Source organism: Melanotaenia boesemani, chromosome 19 (assembly GCF_017639745.1).
Source record: "Melanotaenia boesemani isolate fMelBoe1 chromosome 19, fMelBoe1.pri, whole genome shotgun sequence".
NCBI lineage: Eukaryota > Metazoa > Chordata > Actinopteri > Atheriniformes > Melanotaeniidae > Melanotaenia > Melanotaenia boesemani.
Window position 1 is genome coordinate 10,230,393 of NC_055700.1, and position 18,404 is coordinate 10,248,796.

The window sequence follows — 18,404 nt, forward strand, 5'->3', positions numbered from 1 at the left end:
GGAGATATAAAAAAAACTATTATAAACTGTATTTTTCATAGCCTGCCATCTATCAGAAAATACAATCAATAGAAGGAGGGGGAAATCCATGTTTAATGCACTTTCTCTTATTATGAACGTACTTTTAATTTATTTTAATTTTCATTTTTATTTCACAGTAGAATGAGTTAACATCTTAAATCTAGGCCTACTTCTTTTTCTAAAATCAAAACAAACAAGACTTTTGTTAAGAAAGCATAAAGAAAAGATGTAACGTTCTTAGAAATAAAATGTCCCATAATGAAATATAATGTCCCATAAATCACGCCATGGATTATAAAAGAAATAGATCTATTTGCCTAGTCAACTTACATTTTTAAAATGTGGTAAAGCAAAAATATAAGTATGGAACATGACATGAGGAAAGATAACGCATAATCTCAACATATAACAATAACATTTTAATCCTAAAAAGACTCGCATCAGATCATAAAGGGTTACACAAAAACAAGCAGACGTCAACTGAAATTATATTTCAACTCCAGAAGATGGCAGGACAGTAAACCTAAGCAGTCCTTTATCTCACAAAGAAGATACTCCAACGACGAAGAAGAACGAGCCGGCTGCACGCCAGCCAATTACATGTTAGGAGCGAAGATGGCGGAATCGGAGCTGAGCATCAGGTAGACACATATCAACACACTTTATAAAACATTTAAACGATTTTGATACATTTTTAAAGTATTTGCCAACGGATAAATATTTATACAGAGTTTATCTGTCCATGAAGTCAGAATAGTGGTTAGGCCTATGTTGAATTGTTTTTCTATTAAACTATTAGACCACGCTAACTTAGCTTAGCAAGTGCTAGCGGCTAAACATTTGAATGACTTTTTGTAACGCGGCGCTGCATGTCAACAACAGCATGGGAACTCTGTGGGATCAGCGAGTGACATGATTTTGATTAATTGATGAACAACACTGTGTTCATGCCGAGATAAAACACCCATCAAATAACTTAATTACTACCAAGAATCATCGTTGGTTCGTTTGTCGATGATAACGTGATCGCGGAGAAACTAGCAACAATGCGCGGCATGGACAAAATAATAGCTACGTTAGCTAATTTTATTTTAATGAAAAATACTTCTAACATTTTCCCTGCTTGAACATTGACCTCAACACTAACTTGACCATTATCCTGTTTAAAAAACGGTTACAATTAATTGCTTTTCACTTATAAAAGCGAATTATTCAATGCGTTTATTTTGTTTTATTAAATATTCTATTAACATAATCTGTGAGTTTTAATATTAAAAGTCTACAGAATGCGGTTTGACGGTGAGAGAAAGATCAGTACTGTTAATGTCTTGTAATGTCTCGAAATCTAAGGGTAGAATTAGTCAATGATGTCAGATGATGTAGTTTTAAAATGTTAAAAAGAGCCATGGATGACAGAAATGGTTTTGGAATCAGTGTTGGATCTTTCAAATGAAGCCAGTTAAGCTCTTAGAGAGCATGGTTATTAAGTTGTCTAGAAGAGGGTCTAGTAACTCACATTTTACAATTTACTATATGTGGACAGTGACATGTAAAGAAGCCATGTCATTCCCGACAGCTGACCAAATATTGTTTTTATCATTTGAGAACTATCTCTAAAGTTAGAATTTTGTCAAAATCAGATCATGAAATAATTATTTATGCTTTTATCCCATCTCATATGATCAACATATTGTACAGGTGAAGCCAATATATATATATATATATATATATATATTCAGGTCAGGAGAGTTTGCTGGCCAATCAAGTACAGGCATTGAACCTGGTTTTGGTTCTCTTGGCAGTGTGGGCAGGTGCCAAGTCCTGCTGGAAAATAAAGTCAGTATCTCTCAAAAGCTTTTCTGCTGAAGGAAGCATGAAGTGCTCTAAAATCTCCTGGTGTATGGCTGCATTGACTCTGGACTTAATGAAGCACAGTGGACCAACACCAGCAGATGACGTGGCTCCCACATCAACACAGACTGAGGAAGCTTCACGCTGCACTTCAAGTGTCTTGGATTGTTGCCTCTCCATTCTTCCTCCAGACTCTGGGGCCTTGATTTCCAAATGAGATTAAAAACTTGCACTCATCAGAAAAGAGCACTTTGGACCTCTGCTCAACAGACTAGTTATTTCTTTCTTTAGCCCAGGTAAGACTCTAGCGACTTGACGAGGAATACCACACGTGAAGTCCATGTACAGGATCCGTTTGTGTGTGGTGGCTCTGGAAGCACTAACTCCAGCCTCAGTCCACTCTTTGTGAAGGCTGCGGTCATCCCTGCTGGTTGTTCCACCTTTTTCTTCCACATTTTCCCCTTCCACTCAACTTTTTATTAATGTGCTTTCATACAGCACTTAGAGAGCATCCCACCTCTCTTGAAATTACCTTTTGAGGCTTTTTCTCCCTGTGGAGGGTGTCTATGATGGTTTTCTGCACAACTGCCAGGTCAGCAACATTTCCCGTGATGGTGAATTCTACTGAAATAGACTGAGAGACCATTTAAATGCTCAGGAGTCCTTTGCATGAGCTTAATTAGCTGATTAGAGTGCGGCACTTAGAGGCGACAACACTGAACCTTTTCACGCTTTTCTAATTTTCTGAGATTTAGATTTTTGGGTTTTCATAAACTATAAGCCATAATCATCAAAATTATAACAAATAATGCTTGAGATATCAAACTTTGCATAAAATGAATGTATATAATATATTAGTTTACCTTTTTAAATTGAATTACTCAAAGTTTTGCTCAATAGTCACATTTTTTTTGTTTCACCTGTAATTCTGTTTTCACTTGTTTCGATAAGGCGACTCGTAACAGACTTCATTTAGTCCAGAACTCTGCCACCAGACTACTGACAGTTACACTCAGAACAGCCCACATCACCCCTATTTTATCAAGACCTCATTGGCTTCTGGTTAAATTTTGTATTGATTTTAAAATGATAGTTTTGACTTTCCGGGTGTTACGTGGTCAGGTGCCCCCGTATATTACAGACTTGTTATGTCCGTGTTCCTCAGGGTGCACCCTTCAGTCTACAGACCAGAGCCCCCTGAAGGTCCCAAAGACCTGTTTTAAAGCCCAGGGAGACCTGGCTTTCCAAGTGGTAGCCCCCAGATTTTGGAATTTGAATTTGGACTTACCCCTGTCCCTCTGTATAGTCGCCTCTGTGGACTCTATTAAAAAGCAATTAAAGAAAAAAAAAATATTTTATTCAGAAAAGCTTTTGGTTGATGGTTATTTATTGTATGAAAATTATGATTTTATTGCACCCACTGTATGTACATCACTGTGATTTCTGTCTGTGAAAAGCGCTTTATAAATAAACTTTACTAACTTATTAAAGCATTTGAGCTTTTCTGTGGTGATAATGGCTTATATAGTAAATTTTCAACTTTATGGATCAAGACACACTGTCAGATCCTGAAAGATGCCACAGCATAGAGGTATATTGCTACTGTATGTTGTCAAATTTGCCATCTCTTCTTACAAAATTCAGTTTGAACAGTTTGGGTTTTCTCATTCAATAACCAGTAAGCATTTTCTGTCTAATAAGAAAAGCTGATGTGCTTCAACAGATTGGTATGCATACATTATTGCTCTGCTCAAACAAGCCACTTTGTTTCTAACAGGAGCTGTCGAGAATTATGGACCATACTGCTGGGAAGGTCTGCATTGAGAGAGCCGGTAGGTCTGCCTGCTATATGTAGCCATATGTTGTGAATAGATAATGTACAGGACCACAACATTCAAAACAAACAAAACAAAAAAATAATTTTCTTGGATTCTGTTTTTAAAATATTTGCTATTTTTGGTTGATGGCCACAGGCTCAAATAGAAGCAGAGCTCGACAGACATTGGGACAGACTGCATCAAGGGCTCAGTTACTACAAGCCACCCAGGTATAATTCCACCCAGTTATTTTCACATCACATAGATGGTATTATATATATAACTGAATGGGTAATTGTCAGCATCAACTCTTGTAGCTCATCCTCTGCGGGGAAAGTGAAGGATAACAAAGATGTTGCACAGCCACTGAAAGACTTTGGCCTGAGGATCAGTAAACTACTGGTAAGAAATATGTATTTTTACCATTACATACATGGTCTTCAGTCTTCAGTTGTTGGCACATTTTGTGATAACTATTTTAAGTATTTTGTAATTGTTTTAAAAAATAATATTACAGAGTCTAGATGAGCAGCAAAGTGTGCAGCTGTTACAGTGCTATCTACAGGAGGACTACCGAGGGACCCGTGATTCATTAAAGGTGTCTCTTCTCAGTTCACTTCTTTTTAGTTGACTGTTTTCTATGAGTAGCAAAAATTTAAAGATATGATGACAAGATTATGGTTACAGTTGAGTCTTCTCAACAGGTTGTTCTCAAGGATGAGCGGCAAAGCCAGGCACTTTTGCTAAAGGTCAGTTAATTACTGCAGTTAATTCAGCATGAGAATTATGGATCCAATCTTTAATTCAGTAAATAACTACAGGTTTGTTTTTACAGATAGCTGACTATTACTATGAGGAGCGCATGTGTCTGCTTAGATGCGTTCTCCTCCTGCTGACTTACTTTCAGGATGAGCGGCATCCCTATAGGGTGAGATTTGTACAGGATTATTTTTTGTTTTTCCTAAAATGATTAATGTGACCTGTTTTATTTAACCTCAGCTATGCTTATTTATTTATTTTGTCCAGACTGAATACAGCAACTGTGTAACAAAGCTGGAGAAAGATTTGGTGAGCAACTACCAGTCACAGTTTGAGAATCTCTTCAAGGCTGAGGCACCGACATGGGAAACTCACGGAAACCTAATGGTTGGTCCATGTTACGTTGTAATGTAGACTGCATTTTTCTGTTTGACTTAAATGTAATTTTGATGTAACATCTGCCTAATAGAGGATTGAAATACCTTTTATTTTTTTCCCCTCTAAAGACGGAGAGACGGGTCTCGCGGTGGTTCCTGCAGTGTCTGCGAGAACAGTCTCTGCTGCTAGAGATCATCTTTCTGTATTATGCTTACTTTGAGATGAGCCCATCTGACCACCTGAGCTTTACCAAAATGTTCAAAGAACAAGGGTTTGGCCTTCGACAGACCAACAGGCACCTCGTGGACAAAAGCATGGATGCACTGGTTGATCGGATCGGGTAAGTCATTTGATGCAGGACTCAATGTCTGCGTAAAATAGACTCAGGGGTATTTCTGGTTTTTTCTTCATATAAAGAGATTTATCTCTAATGTATGTTGGGCAAATTGTGCAGCTGCATTACTGTTTCTTAATACCAAATACTTATTGGACTTTACTGGTAAATATATTGGTAGTATTTGGCCCAATATCTAATTCTGTATGTGTGTGTTTTTTCTTTAATTACTGATGTTTCTCTGGCCTGCAGATACCTTAGTTGTCTCATCCTGGTTGAAGGAATGGACATCGACTTTCTGCACAAGTGTGCTCTGGAGGATTGTGCAGAACAACACCAGTTCTCTGGTGCACCCAATGTGATTAAGGTTTGAGTTTAACAGCTAACTACATGAGGCATTATCAGCATTAATATCCATCAATACAATCACTGCAGTCTGAGAAATGAAATCAGTTAAGTAAATAGAGCTAAATACTGGCAAGAGCTCCAAAAAGGATATGAGTAAAAGAGCAGCTTTTTAGAAGAACAAAGTAATGTCTTTGAACAACAGAGAGAGAAATGGACGGTTTATAATAAAAGCTCCTGACATCTGAACATGTGTATTTCTCTGTGTCTTCTAGGAGATGGATCAGCTGCTGCTGACATTTGGTGAGATTCCTCATCACGGGCCTGTGTTGTTGGCTTGGGTCCTGCTGAGACACACAGTGAGACCAGATGAGTCCAGCCATGTGATCAGGAGGATAGGCAACACCGCCCTGCAGCTGGGGGTGTTCAAGTACCTTTCAGCCATGCTGAAAGGCCTCGGAGCCTCAGGAAATAATGTAAGCATGAAATGGGGAGAGGTGATAAAAGTTGAATGCTTAAAAAACAAAAATAGCCAGTAAAAGTTTCTCGACTAAACATCAGATCTTGACAATCTGACTCACACTTAAAAATCCTGATTTTCTGCCATTCACACATTAATATACATATAAGAGTCATTCTGCTTTTTGTTTGCTGTATGAAATTGTCTACTTTTAATTTCTCTAGTGTACAGCAAGTACAGCAAAAATGTGTATCTATGGCCTCCTCTCATTCGTGGTCACTTCATTTGAAGAAGAAAGCCTACAGGTACAGCTTAATTTGATCCCTGTAAGTCCCTCACATGTATATTTGCAACCTGTGTTTGTAACTTCCCGTTTTGAAATGCATCTTACAGACTGATGGTGTGGCAACACAGTCTTCCCACCTGATCGATGCTGCCTGCGAGGTCCTCTCTGCTCCCAGTCTGGCTGAAGTCTTTTGGGAAATGGTGAGGAATAAAAATCATAAAAAGAAAATGGTTCTTGGAGATGAGATTAGATATGAGGAAGTTTACTGTCAATAATGCATCTTGTTTGTTAAAACTATCATTCAGAAGCCAAACATGGGACTGGGGATGGTCCTGGACAGTGCAGTTGGGATGTTCCCTCATAAGATTGGACCTTTGCTGCAGCTCCTTACTGCACTCGTGTCAAACAAGTCAACAGTAAAAAAGGTTAATTTTACATCTACATAGACGTAAATCCACCAAACCTCTACTTATGTTAATGCTTTTAAAAACTCTTTTACTTCATTGACAGGTTTACAACTTCTTGGATAAGATGTCCTTTTATACACAAGTTTACAAACATAAGCCCAATGATATCATCACCAATGATGACGAGACGTTGTGGAGGAGACAAACTCCGAAACTCCTTTACCCCCTTGGTTAGTTTTATTGTTATTATGACATCTTAACATGGATTGATGAAGCTGAGATTTATTACAGTTATGGCTAACTTTGACAGGTATTTCCTCAGGCATGAATGTAGAGTATTTTATATCTTCGATGTCAACCATTAGGTTCGGGGCAGACTAACCTGTGGTTGCCTCAGGGAGTGCTGGGCCAGGTGATGATTGCAGGGGAGCAGGGCTACATGGTGCGATGGGATTACTCCTACAGCTCCTGGACTCTGTTCACCTGTGAAGTGGAAATTCTGCTCCATGTTGTTTCAACTGCAGGTACACCAATGTCACAAGTTTTACTTAAAAAGCCAAAAGTAAACATTACTCCAACAGTAGCTGGTTGTGTATTTGCTGGATTATTTTTCAGTAAAATGTGCGAGTGTAGTATAAACTCAGGAAATAAAACAATGGCTGTGGTGATTGAACTAGAGCAGAGGTGTAAGATTATTTTGAAGTTCTTTAATTGATAACTGTTGTTGATCACTGCTTGATTCAGCATAATTGACGTCTTTTTTTTTTTTTTTGTCTTGTGCTAGATGTTATAGCCCACTGTGCAAGAGTGAAGCCCATCCTGGATCTGGTCCATAAGATCATAAGTACAGACTGGACTGTGTCAGATTGTCTGTTGCCTCTCACCTCACGTATTTACATGCTGCTGCAAAGGTAAGCTAAAATAAAGGGACACTTTATTAGTTATTTTGTTCATCCATTTAAAAAAGGTATTGATCTGTAAAATGAATCTGTCCTGTTTGTCAGGCTAACATCAGTCATCAACCCCCCTGTGGATGTGATTGCATCCTGTGTGAACTGTCTGTCTGTACTGGCTGCAAGGATGCCTGGAAAGGTGGGTATGATGGGTGCTTTCTTTGTGAAGATGAGGGAAAATCAAGGATTTATGTCTGTCTCCCATATTTAATTTATTCTCCTTTTTTTGCTCCCTCAGGTGTGGTCCAGTTTGCACCACACTGGTTTCCTCCCATTTTCCTCCAGCCCATTGACTAACATGGCTCAATGTGTCAGGTAAGATAAAAAGCCTAATGTATGTGCTGCTTAAATATCAGACATTTGGAATAAGGGGGAGGTAAGAAAATATATTATTTCTTTTTGCCTAGTGCTGAGGGGATGAAAGCAGGAAACTATGGCAACCTGCTGGTCCAGATTGAGCAGCCTAGAGGGGAGTATGCTGTGACAATAGCCTTCCTTCGTCTTATTACAACCCTGGTTAAGGTAAAAACAGTTTTTAGAAGACACTTAATCCTCCACTATGGAGTCCGGTTGCTGTGATGTGCATCCTATGAATCTGTCATTATTTCAGGGCCAGCTTGGAAGCACTCAGAATAAAGGTCTGATCCCCTGCGTGCTGCTGGTGTTAAAGGAGATGCTGCCAACATATCACAAGTGGCGTTATAATACCTACGGAGCCAGAGAGAGAATAGGTAAAGAAACGTTTTATTTTCTATCTTCAAATGAAAAAAAAATTAAACATAACTCAGTAAATGTCTTTTTCATCACTACAGGTTGCCTCATTTTGGAGCTGATCCATGCTATCCTCAACCTGAGTCCAGAGGGGGAGGACCAGGGCAGGTATGGATGTATTTACTTAGCTTTGTTACTAACGCATTTTTCTAACTTCACACTATTTTTTTTCTTTTCTGATTTCATCTTTCAAATAGAGGACAAAATCTGTGTTCACTTACTGTGTAGTTATGTTGTTAAGTTACTCTTTCCATCTGTTCATTTATAATTACGTAAACCAACATGATTGTGTCAGCACGTCTCAGTATTTTCTGTAAAATTGAACAGACTTTTAAATATTTACATTGAAACTGGTTGATGTACTTCTTTTTTCCTTCATGCAGCACTCCCACCCTGCAGTCTCTTTGCATTTACTGTCTGGCAAACACAGAGGCTGGACAAGCAGTCGTCAACATCATGGGAGTAGGAGTGGACACCATAGATGTGGTCCTGGCAGCACAGCCCAGCAGGTAAACAGTCTGAAGCGTTTATGCTAATTTTCATAATAATTTACCATCTTTTGTTCATTTTGTTGCCATTCACTAGTTATTTAACTGGGTTGCCTCTTGATGGTGTTTAGCTGTGGCTCTGAGGGACCGGGTCAGATCCTGATCCAGACTGTTAAATTGGCCTTTTCTGTCACCAATAACGCCATCCGTCTGAAGCCACCGTCTGATGCGGTGTCCCCACTGGAGCAGGCGCTGACGCAGCATGGTGGGCATGGCAATAATCTGGTCGTTGTCCTTGCAAAATATATTTACCACAAACATGATCCAGCGCTGCCTCGCCTCGCAGTCCAGCTGCTCAAACGGCTCGCCACCGTAAGACGTCCATTTCCGCCACTACACATTATTGGTGTGTACTTAATAAGTCTGGTATGGCACTAAATATTTGGGTTAAACTTGTTTCCTGGCAGGTGGCCCCCATGTCGGTCTACGCTTGCCTTGGCAGCGACGCAGCCGCCATCAGAGACGCGTTCCTTACTCGGCTGCAGAGCAAGACAGAAGACATGAGGATCAAGGTTATGATCCTAGAGTTCCTCACTGTTGCCGTGGAAACCCAGCCTGGCCTGATTGAGCTCTTTCTCAATCTGGAGGTGAAAGATGGAAGTGAAGGATCAAAGGTATGAAACAAAAGTTATTATTTTTGTTTTGTTTAGTAGTGCACCCACATTTAGAATATCATGCTTTAAACTCAGGAGTTCTTGCTGGGTGAGTGGAGCTGTCTTCACGTGGTCCTGGACCTGATCGACTCCAAACAGCAGGGGAAATATTGGTGTCCCCCTCTGCTGCACCGAGCAGCCCTGGCTTTCCTCCTCGCGCTCTGGCAGGATCGTAGAGATAGTGCCATCTCCGTCTTGAGAACCAAGTGAGCGTATTGTCTTGGAAAATTTTTTTTTTTTTAAAACAAGCAAGTGGATTTAGTTTAAAACTACTTTTCATGTTTCCGTCTTTTTTTTTTGATGCAGAAAAAGATTTTGGGAAAATTTGACAACACCTCTTTTCGGAACTCTCACTCCACCTTCAGACACCACAGAGGTATTGGTTTCTGTTTGCTAAACAGACTATGCAATAAACCATAAGGGGATATGTCAACTCAAAGATTTGTAATTTGTCCCCAGCCTTGTGTTTTGGAGACATGCGCATTTGCTATGAAAATCATCGGCCTGGAGATCTACTACGTTGTCAGGTAAATCCAGCCGTGCCCAAAAGCCGTAATACATCTGTATTCCTCACTTTAATTCACAAGTGAGATCTTGTAATTAATGCTTCCTCTCTGTGTGTTGTTGCAGTGGTTCCTTGGAGCAGTCTCTAAAGGATGGACTTCAAAAGTTCTCAAATGCACGGCGCTATGAATACTGGTCCCAGTACGTCAAGTCACTGGTGTGCCATGTGGCAGATATGGAGGAGGAAGGGATCTGTTACTTCACAGAGACCCAAATGTTGATCTCTGCTTGGCGGATGCTGCTGATTCTTTCCACCAGCCACGTATGTTACAGTAAATTTTATTTATTTAGGATTAAAGCTTGTATTAGTGATTTTTGATCATTTTAAATGTGACCAGGGTATTATTTCTTTTCACTGATGTTACCATGATTCAAGGTTATCTGCTGGTGTCTGGTTTTATTTCATCTCTGTAGGCTGATGTGATGCAGTTAACAGAAGACTCGACAAAGCTGAAACTTTTCATGGATGTCCTTGACGGGACTAAAGTTGCTGTAAGTCATCGTGACATAAAATTTATTTCTGTGATTCATGATGTCTTGCTTCTATTTGTGCAGCTGTTCTACTTTTTCCACTTCTTTGTGTCTTTCAGCTGACCACTCCCATGTCTGAGCCATGTCTTCGTCTTGGATCCATGATGGCCACGCTATTGCTCATCCTCCTCAAACAGTGGAAAAGGTACATAGCGTGTATTTGATAGATGGGAAATGGGACATATTTTAAATCTTGTTTCTTGTACTTACTGCTCTCCCTCTGCCTGAAGTGTGGTAGCAGCAGCTCCTGACATACTGTCCCCCCTCTCCCTCATTCTGGAGAACGTCCTACAAGCTGACCAGCAGATGATGGAAAGAACCAAAGCCAAACTCTTCTCTGCACTTATTTCTGTGCTGCAAATTCAGGGACTAAATGGTGTGTAGGATGTGTTGTGTTTTTTTTCCATGCTTAAATCAAATGTTTAGTAGTTCACTTCTTTTCTTGAATCTAAACTAGGTGGAGATATTTCCCAGCTGCCACAGCTGTTACTGTCTGTGTGCGAGACAGTTAAAGATGAGGCGCTGGCTCTCATCGACTGCACTCGTCATATGAGTCAGATGGGTGACGCGGTGGAAGACGAGGACAGCATGGAGACAGAGTCTCCTCGGGGCCCACAGAAGGACCAGAGAGATGGGGTAAGCCAAGCAATGAAGCAGAGATGAGCAGAAGATTCCTTTTTTTTTTTCCATCATTAAATCCATCTTCCAGTCCTCTTCCTCCAGTGTAGCCGGGTCGTTAAGGAAAAATAGTTTTCATTAATTAAAGCAAACAAAACCAATTTAAAATTAGATGAATTACACGTGTGACATGATCATCCATTAAAAATGCTGTGACAACATACTGACATTAAACCTTAAGTTACTGGTAGTTTAACTTTCAAAGAGGCATTTATTTATTACCCACTGTGTTAGCCATGCTGTTTTCAAGAGGAACATTTGGCTGAAAATCGATTTTCTTTAACATAAGTAAAACTTGATAAATTTAAATTTTGATGTGTCGCTGCTTCATGACTGAGTGACGTTTGTTTTCATGTCAGGAGGTGAACTTGTTTAGATGTGATTGACTGTGATGTGCTCAAAAATCTTGAAAATCAACTTTGAAAAATTGTCTGTAGCCCCTGTTAATCAAGCACTTTTTCTCACTCTTTCTTTTTTCCTTCACCAGGTGTGTGTGCTAGCACTTCACTTAGCAAAGGAGCTATGTCGCACGGATGAGGATGGTGAGCACTGGGTGTCAGTGATGAGGAAGGTCCCAGTCCTGCCCTCAGTGCTGAGTGCAGTGGAGCTCAGCCTGCGCTCCAAACACAACCTCTACTTCACCGAGGCTGCGCTTCACCTGCTGCTCACACTAGCCCGCACTCCTCAGGTAAAAATAAACTTTTCTACATTGAACGAACATGCTTTATGTCATTAATTCAATACTTTCCCATGATTATGTTGTCCATGTTGAGGATGTCTTCTTTTTTTTTTCCCAGGGGGCAGCAGCTGTTGCTGGAGCAGGAGTTATCCAGACTATCTGCCTCCCTCTTCTGGGTGTATATGAGGTTTCGTCAAATGGTGCATCACAGGTAAAGGAAAGAAAATTGTAATGTTTACTTCCCATTTGTTACCTTTCAAGCAGCAGTGATTCATGATACAGATGGACAGGTAATATGATGTAATAATAGTGTATTCATGTCCCTAACCAGAGTTTCACCAGGAAGTCCCAGGACTCAGCCTGCTGGCCGGGTGTTTACCGCCTCTGCATGTCTTTAATGGAGAGTCTTCTTAAGACTCTGCGCTACAACTTCATTAACGAAGCCCTGGACTTTGTTGGAGTACATCAAGAACGCATACTACAGGTATGACTGTGATGCATTAACAGGAAAAAGTGTGATGTGTCTTTTCAAATCTCCCTCACTACATGTGCTGTAGCTTTTGATTAAGGTTTGGGTTGTGAAGTAAGGCAGACCTATTTGGTACAGTGGTGATTGTCTCAATCCACAAAAAAAACACAAAAGATTCACAACATTTTGAGAGATGCTGTCACATGATCGCCAAAATACGTTTCCACAGCACCCAAGACAATCATTGATCAGTTTAGATAATTAAATCAGCTATATCTTTGTCTGCAGTGTCTGAATGCAGTGCGTACAGTGCAGAGCCTGGCTTGTCTGGATGAGGCTGATCACACAGTCGGTTTCCTGCTGCAGCTCTCCAGCTTTTGTAAGGAATGGCAGTTTCATCTGCCCAAACTGCTCAGAGATGTGCAGGTACGTCTGAAGTACATAAATGCTAGAGTTCTACTTTTTTAAAAAAAAAGCTTTTATTCAGTATTTTGCTTTCCATGTCCTCTGTGCAGGTAAACTTATGTTACCTGTGCCAGACTTGCACATACCTGCTCCACAGCAAAAAGATGCTGCATCACTACCTCCAGGTTAGAAAACTGGATTATTATTTTGAGTGATAGATCTTGCAGCATTTCTCCTTAATTGCACATCTGTGGATTACACAAAAAAAACTTGATATAATCTGGTAAATTACAACTGTGTTATGAAATATTTTAGGCAAAGAACGGTGAAGCGTTGCCCCCTGGACCCCTTCCAAGGACACAGCAACCCCCTCAGACCCTGACTAAAGAGGCGGCATCAGCAGGTGGAGGAGGAGGAGTTGGAGACAGAGAGGAGGCGGAGCAGAAAGCCCTGCTCGCCGTGCAGTGCAGCCTTCTAAAGATCCTCAGTAAAACCTTGGCAACTCTTCGCCACTTCACTCCAGACTGCTGCCAGATACTCCTGGACCAGGTGTGAATCCTAATTTTCTTTTGTCTCGGTTATTTGTAGACTTTGAAAAATGAAATGTTATGACTTTGTGTCTGTGTGTCAGTGTATGGACCTGGCCGAGTACAGAACCTTGTTTGTGCTCAGCTTCACAACTCCAGCATTTGACCCCGATGTGGCCCCTTCATTTGGGACTCTGCTGGCCACCATCAATGTGGCACTGAGCATGATGAGCGAGGTAGATTTTTACAATAATTGAAGAGCTTGACCCACAGTTGGTCTACAATAGATTTGTGATAATTTTGTGCTGCATATTTACAGCTGGAGAAGAAGAAGGAGCCCGTTTCACTGAGCATAGCTTCGCTTGCTTCATCAGAGGAGATCCAGGCATTGAAGTGAGTATTTCTCCCTGCTACCTCAGTGGCACACGCATTACTTAAAACCTACTTTTAAAGTGAAACAATTATTTGGGGGAAATGCACACTTTATCCATAGGGAGGTTGGACAGAGCTGTCACAGTTGTTGAAACTTCTTACTGTTTAAGCTGACTGACAGAGGTGGACTCTTCTTCAGGTCACTGCTGATGTTCACCATGGAGAACTGCTTCTACGTCCTGATCTCTCAGGCTGTTCGGTGTCTCAAAGATCCCTCCATCCTCCCCAGAGACAAACAGAGGCTCAAGCAAGAGCTCAGCTCTGAACTGGTGAGATCTACAAACTGCTCTTGTTTTAAAGTGTTCATTTTGTTATTTTTTCTTAGTCAAAAAAACCAACAATGATGCATTTCCTAATGAGTAAAATTATGACTTGCTCATTTTGATGTGCACTCACATATAGTCCTGTTTGACAGAGCACAGCAGATAGAGTACGCATCTTTTTCTCCTGCCACCTGTCTTACAATGTTGGTTATCTTGTATGATAACACATTGGAAGACATTGAGAGGCTGACTGGATCACCATAAATATGTCCAATCATTACAAAACATACAATAACTGAATATTCCACCATTTCTAGTGGTTAATCTGCCCATTTACTGCATTTTAATGTTTCTACAAACTAATTTTAGATACTGTGGACACTGAAATTCCATAAAAAAAATAAAATATATATGAATATATTTTTTTAAAAACCATAACAACCTAAGTTTATCCACCAGACTGATTATAGTTTTTAAGAAATTACTTTTTTTTTTTCTTTTCATCTCCAGAGCACGCTTCTCTCTAGCCTTTCCCGTCACTTCCGGAGAGGGTCTCCATCGTCTCCAGCCAGCGGCCTCCTCCCCTCTACTCAGTCCAAACCGCCCACCCCTGGCTCGAAGGTGAGCCATGAAGGCCAGGAGCCTGTCATTCAGCTTGTTCAGGCCTTTGTCAGACTAGTGCAGAGATAGATTTCCCTCCCCAACAAAGCTAACATTTTCTATTAATAGTTCAGTAAGGAAAAAAAAAATCTTTTTTTTTTTTTTTTTTAAAGGAAACCGTTATGACTCAACTTTGTTCATTTTGTTACTATGAGGCTCCACAGTTGAAAAGGTACCAGAATTTAACGTTTGAATAATAATTTTGCCAAAACATTTCAACTGAGAAAAGGCACAACAGTTGTTTCATGTTAAAGAGCTCTGTCTGTAGAAATCTTGGTGCTACTACACATCAGTCACTGACTGTGGTCCATCTTTCACAGGCCTAGTTTTATAGGTCACTATGACAACACAATGACCAGACATTCAAGTGCTACTTAAATATAATCTCTGTATGACTAAATGTAGTAAAGCTCATCCTATGAAGCTGTTACTTTTATATTTCTCTTCTTTAATCTTGACCTGAGCTATTTTTGCATTTATTACATGTAAATGTTCTCAAGTGGCTGCCAAGATTTGTACTTTAAAAGAAAATAGATATGCTAATAAAAGGGACTTTTGTACCACAGTGAGGATTGATTTTTCTTTCAGTGTTGTGTTCAAATCAAACTGCTGTGCTTCATGGATTCACCTTAACATTTGTTTTACTGCATTAGCACATAATTCCTCAGACACACAAGCTCTAAGCCATCCTATACATAAGCTTACTGGTGAACACTAAAGTAAAAATTGATCAGTAATAAAATACATTTTCATTTTCTTATGTGTATTATATAAAAAGAATAAAGAAAAAAATATATAACTTGAAGGGATTGCTATTTACAGAATTCACTGATAAACTTTTACAACTTCAGTACCAAAAGTTAATCATTAAAAGGCAGGGCATGTGCAATTAAGGTACAAAAAAGGCTTTGACTGTTTCTTGAGAACAAGGTGATCATTTTACAGCTCGACAAAGGCAGAAACATGTCTGAACATCAAACTAAATCATAAAAAGCAGTCTTGTGCTTGTGTACCTAACCTAACCTGCAGGTTTAGTAGCTGCAGTGCAAAGAGCCGTCGCTGTTGGGACCTTCTGGGGATTCAGAGTGTCTTTGTTCAGTCTGTCTGGAAACTGGAACACTCGTCTGCTCAGGCTGAGTGTCCACTACTGGCCACTGACTGGGACCTCCTAAAGAAGACAAGACAGTGTACTGTAATACCAGCTTGCATACTGAGAAAATAGGTAGATGCCAGTAATTACTGTACAGCTTTGAACACAGACATGCAGGATAGTATCCAAAAACATGCACCAGGCATCTTTGACATTTTGGTTAATGTGTTAACTAACCCTCTTGCTGGGAACAGAAATTCCAGTTTAACATAAAGCAGTCTTAGTGTAGCTATTTGCAAAGACTGAAAACAGGTTAAGCCAGAAGCTGTCAGCAGTAAAAATATTAGCTTTATAAAAGATAAAAAGTTGTGGTTTTCTTGATCATAATGGCCCCAACATTGCCAGGCAACTAGCAGAGATTATGTCATTTATGCTCCAGTCACAAAACTTGAGTTTTAGATGTGCAACTTTTGGAAAGACAGCAACAGCTGTTTCAGTCATTCTGTCAGCCAGTTGTTTCCTGGTTGAAGTTTTGTCTCACAAAGTAAAAAAGAAATTAAATTTCCCAAAATGTCATTTTTTTGCTTTCAAGATGCCTGTAGAGGAAAAGCCTCTTCATGCATCACATATCAGACACATACAGTGATACCTCGAGATACGAGTGCATTAAAATACAAATTTTTTTTTATACTAGCTGTGATTCGACCAAATTTGAGAAACGAGCATCCAAGCCGAAGCCACAGAACAAAGACCCACAACAACGTTTGCTCTGTTTCCCGTGTCTCACTCGGTGTTTGTGTAGCTTGCTTTAACACTTGTGTAAAGCTGTTCTCGTATTTTGTGCTTTTATTTTGCATACAGTACAACTTTATCGGATTAATGGGATTTCAGTTAATTTAAATGGGGAAAATTGCTTTGACATACGAGCAAATTGAGAAACGAACAAGGTCACGGAACAAATTAAACTTGTATCTCGAGGTTTGACTGCATAATGAAAATTCAAACTGTGTCCTAGACACAGTATTTATCACTGTTTGGATTTTGCTCAAAGAACTGATCAGAACTGAGTTAATATCCTAGTTTCCAACTCATGCATCTTGTCACTCACTGTCCAGCCCAATCACACTAACCTTCGCCTGGTCCTCCAGACAGGCCTTTGAGGCCAAAGAGCATACAGTAATTTGTCTATTATTATTTCACAGAAAGGATGAAAGGGAAAAGAAGAGTGAAGAGAATTTACTGCTGTGGACAGAAAATTAGCATTGCATCTTATAACTGGGTTTCTAGGTTGACTCACCTCTAAATTCCCCCTGGCTTTCTTCAGTACTCCGTGAGTCAGAGACACTACATGGGGAGGGGAAACAATAGATAAGTTAATTTGTGGGGTTTTAAATGGGAATACTAATAACAAGCTGTACGGATTACTACTGATACTACTAGCTGAATGATCCAGGACATTAATTTACAATTGATATATTTTTTGAATAATAAATTGATTTAAATTTATATCTCTGCACAGTACAAAATATGTAAAAGACAAGCGTACACTGATCTATGATGACCCTTTCCATTCCCTCTTTAAGCTGGTTGGTGGTGCGCAGACGTTTAACTGCTCCGCTCAGCATCCTCTCCTGCTGTGACAGTCTGCTCTTCAGTCTGGCTATCTCATTTTTCAGCAGCTCATCCTGATACGGAAGATAACAGAAAAGGATAAGGTCCATAGATACTTAATTACACAGGGTAGTTACACTATATGTGTGTTTGAGTTTACCTGCTGGTTGTTACTGCCTTCCCCTGCTGTGTAACCAGTTGGCAAGGCCACTCTCCACAGCAGTTTGAGCAGTCGGCCAGCTTCCTCCAAAACTTGCTGCATGGTGTTTGTGCTGATGGATAAACTCTTTAGATGCTGCTGTTCCAATACCTACAAAGATGTACATATAATTAAATTAACTTTTAAAACCTTGCTGCTTTCACATTCCCAGTGCTCTAAACAAGACAGTTTTGTAAGTACTTTGCCATCTGAACCCTGTTGTTTGAATACATGAAGACACTCCTGCAGTTGTGCATCCATGCCGCGCGACAGCTTACGGCCCTCCGAAATCTGTTTGCGGAGGGCGTTGTAGTCTTCAATCAAGCCTAAAACATGGCGTCCATTGCGATTGGCCCACATCCGGTGCCCAGGCACCAGCCGAGAGGGAGCACCAGAGACACTGTCACCAGAACTGCTGCCGACTGAACCACTATCCACATCTGAAGGAGCATGATGTTTTCCATCTAAGATTTGGACAAGTTCAGTAAGTGATTACTCAATCTCTGTTTAATTAAACATTATTCCAACTTTGCTCTGATCAGGCCGTCTCACCGTAGAGGACATTGGTGTGTTCGACGTGACTCTGGAATGAGTGACGTTGAAGATCACAGCCTTCATGACCAGGTGACCTGCCTCCTTCATCTAGTACAGATAAAAAAAAAACAGCACTGACAATCTGACAGAGTGCTCGTATGCGTCTTTTAGTGTCAAAA

The 18,404-nt window shown here is 40.1% G+C and overlaps 2 protein-coding genes across 8 annotated transcripts in view; one reads left to right on the forward strand and one right to left on the reverse strand.

The window, feature by feature from the left end:
* The first annotated feature begins 584 nt into the window (after nucleotides 1–584).
* nup188 (nucleoporin 188) lies at nucleotides 585–15,351 on the forward strand. Its single transcript, XM_041969333.1, has 43 exons — nucleotides 585–662; nucleotides 3,650–3,704; nucleotides 3,846–3,919; nucleotides 4,007–4,091; nucleotides 4,207–4,287; nucleotides 4,394–4,438; nucleotides 4,525–4,617; nucleotides 4,716–4,835; nucleotides 4,955–5,166; nucleotides 5,413–5,527; nucleotides 5,781–5,981; nucleotides 6,190–6,270; nucleotides 6,359–6,451; nucleotides 6,557–6,676; nucleotides 6,762–6,888; nucleotides 7,024–7,182; nucleotides 7,443–7,569; nucleotides 7,663–7,750; nucleotides 7,850–7,926; nucleotides 8,019–8,133; nucleotides 8,222–8,342; nucleotides 8,424–8,490; nucleotides 8,766–8,891; nucleotides 9,002–9,242; nucleotides 9,338–9,544; nucleotides 9,620–9,789; nucleotides 9,890–9,959; nucleotides 10,043–10,110; nucleotides 10,214–10,409; nucleotides 10,562–10,639; nucleotides 10,738–10,823; nucleotides 10,909–11,054; nucleotides 11,136–11,314; nucleotides 11,844–12,044; nucleotides 12,154–12,246; nucleotides 12,367–12,519; nucleotides 12,793–12,930; nucleotides 13,020–13,094; nucleotides 13,225–13,458; nucleotides 13,541–13,672; nucleotides 13,756–13,829; nucleotides 14,008–14,137; nucleotides 14,642–15,351. Exons 1-43 carry the CDS (start codon nucleotides 622–624, stop codon nucleotides 14,819–14,821), a joined length of 5,274 nt encoding a protein of 1,757 aa, XP_041825267.1. The 5' UTR covers nucleotides 585–621; the 3' UTR covers nucleotides 14,822–15,351.
* Nucleotides 15,352–15,414: 63 nt separating this feature from the next.
* Nucleotides 15,415–18,404, reverse strand: part of cdk5rap2 (CDK5 regulatory subunit associated protein 2) — a 34,697-nt gene continuing 31,707 nt past the window's right edge. For 6 of the 7 annotated variants that reach the window (XM_041969328.1, XM_041969327.1, XM_041969329.1 and 3 more), the window contains 7 exons: nucleotides 18,244–18,333; nucleotides 17,893–18,155; nucleotides 17,653–17,802; nucleotides 17,428–17,566; nucleotides 17,179–17,225; nucleotides 17,012–17,066; nucleotides 15,415–15,959 (listed from right to left, as the gene is read on the reverse strand). In XM_041969328.1, the coding sequence (XP_041825262.1) occupies nucleotides 15,823–15,959; nucleotides 17,012–17,066; nucleotides 17,179–17,225; nucleotides 17,428–17,566; nucleotides 17,653–17,802; nucleotides 17,893–18,155; nucleotides 18,244–18,333 (881 nt within the window). In that variant the 3' untranslated portion in view covers nucleotides 15,415–15,822. The remainder of the gene's footprint in view (nucleotides 15,960–17,011; nucleotides 17,067–17,178; nucleotides 17,226–17,427; nucleotides 17,567–17,652; nucleotides 17,803–17,892; nucleotides 18,156–18,243; nucleotides 18,334–18,404) is intronic. The other variant, XM_041969330.1, reaches the window with a different exon arrangement.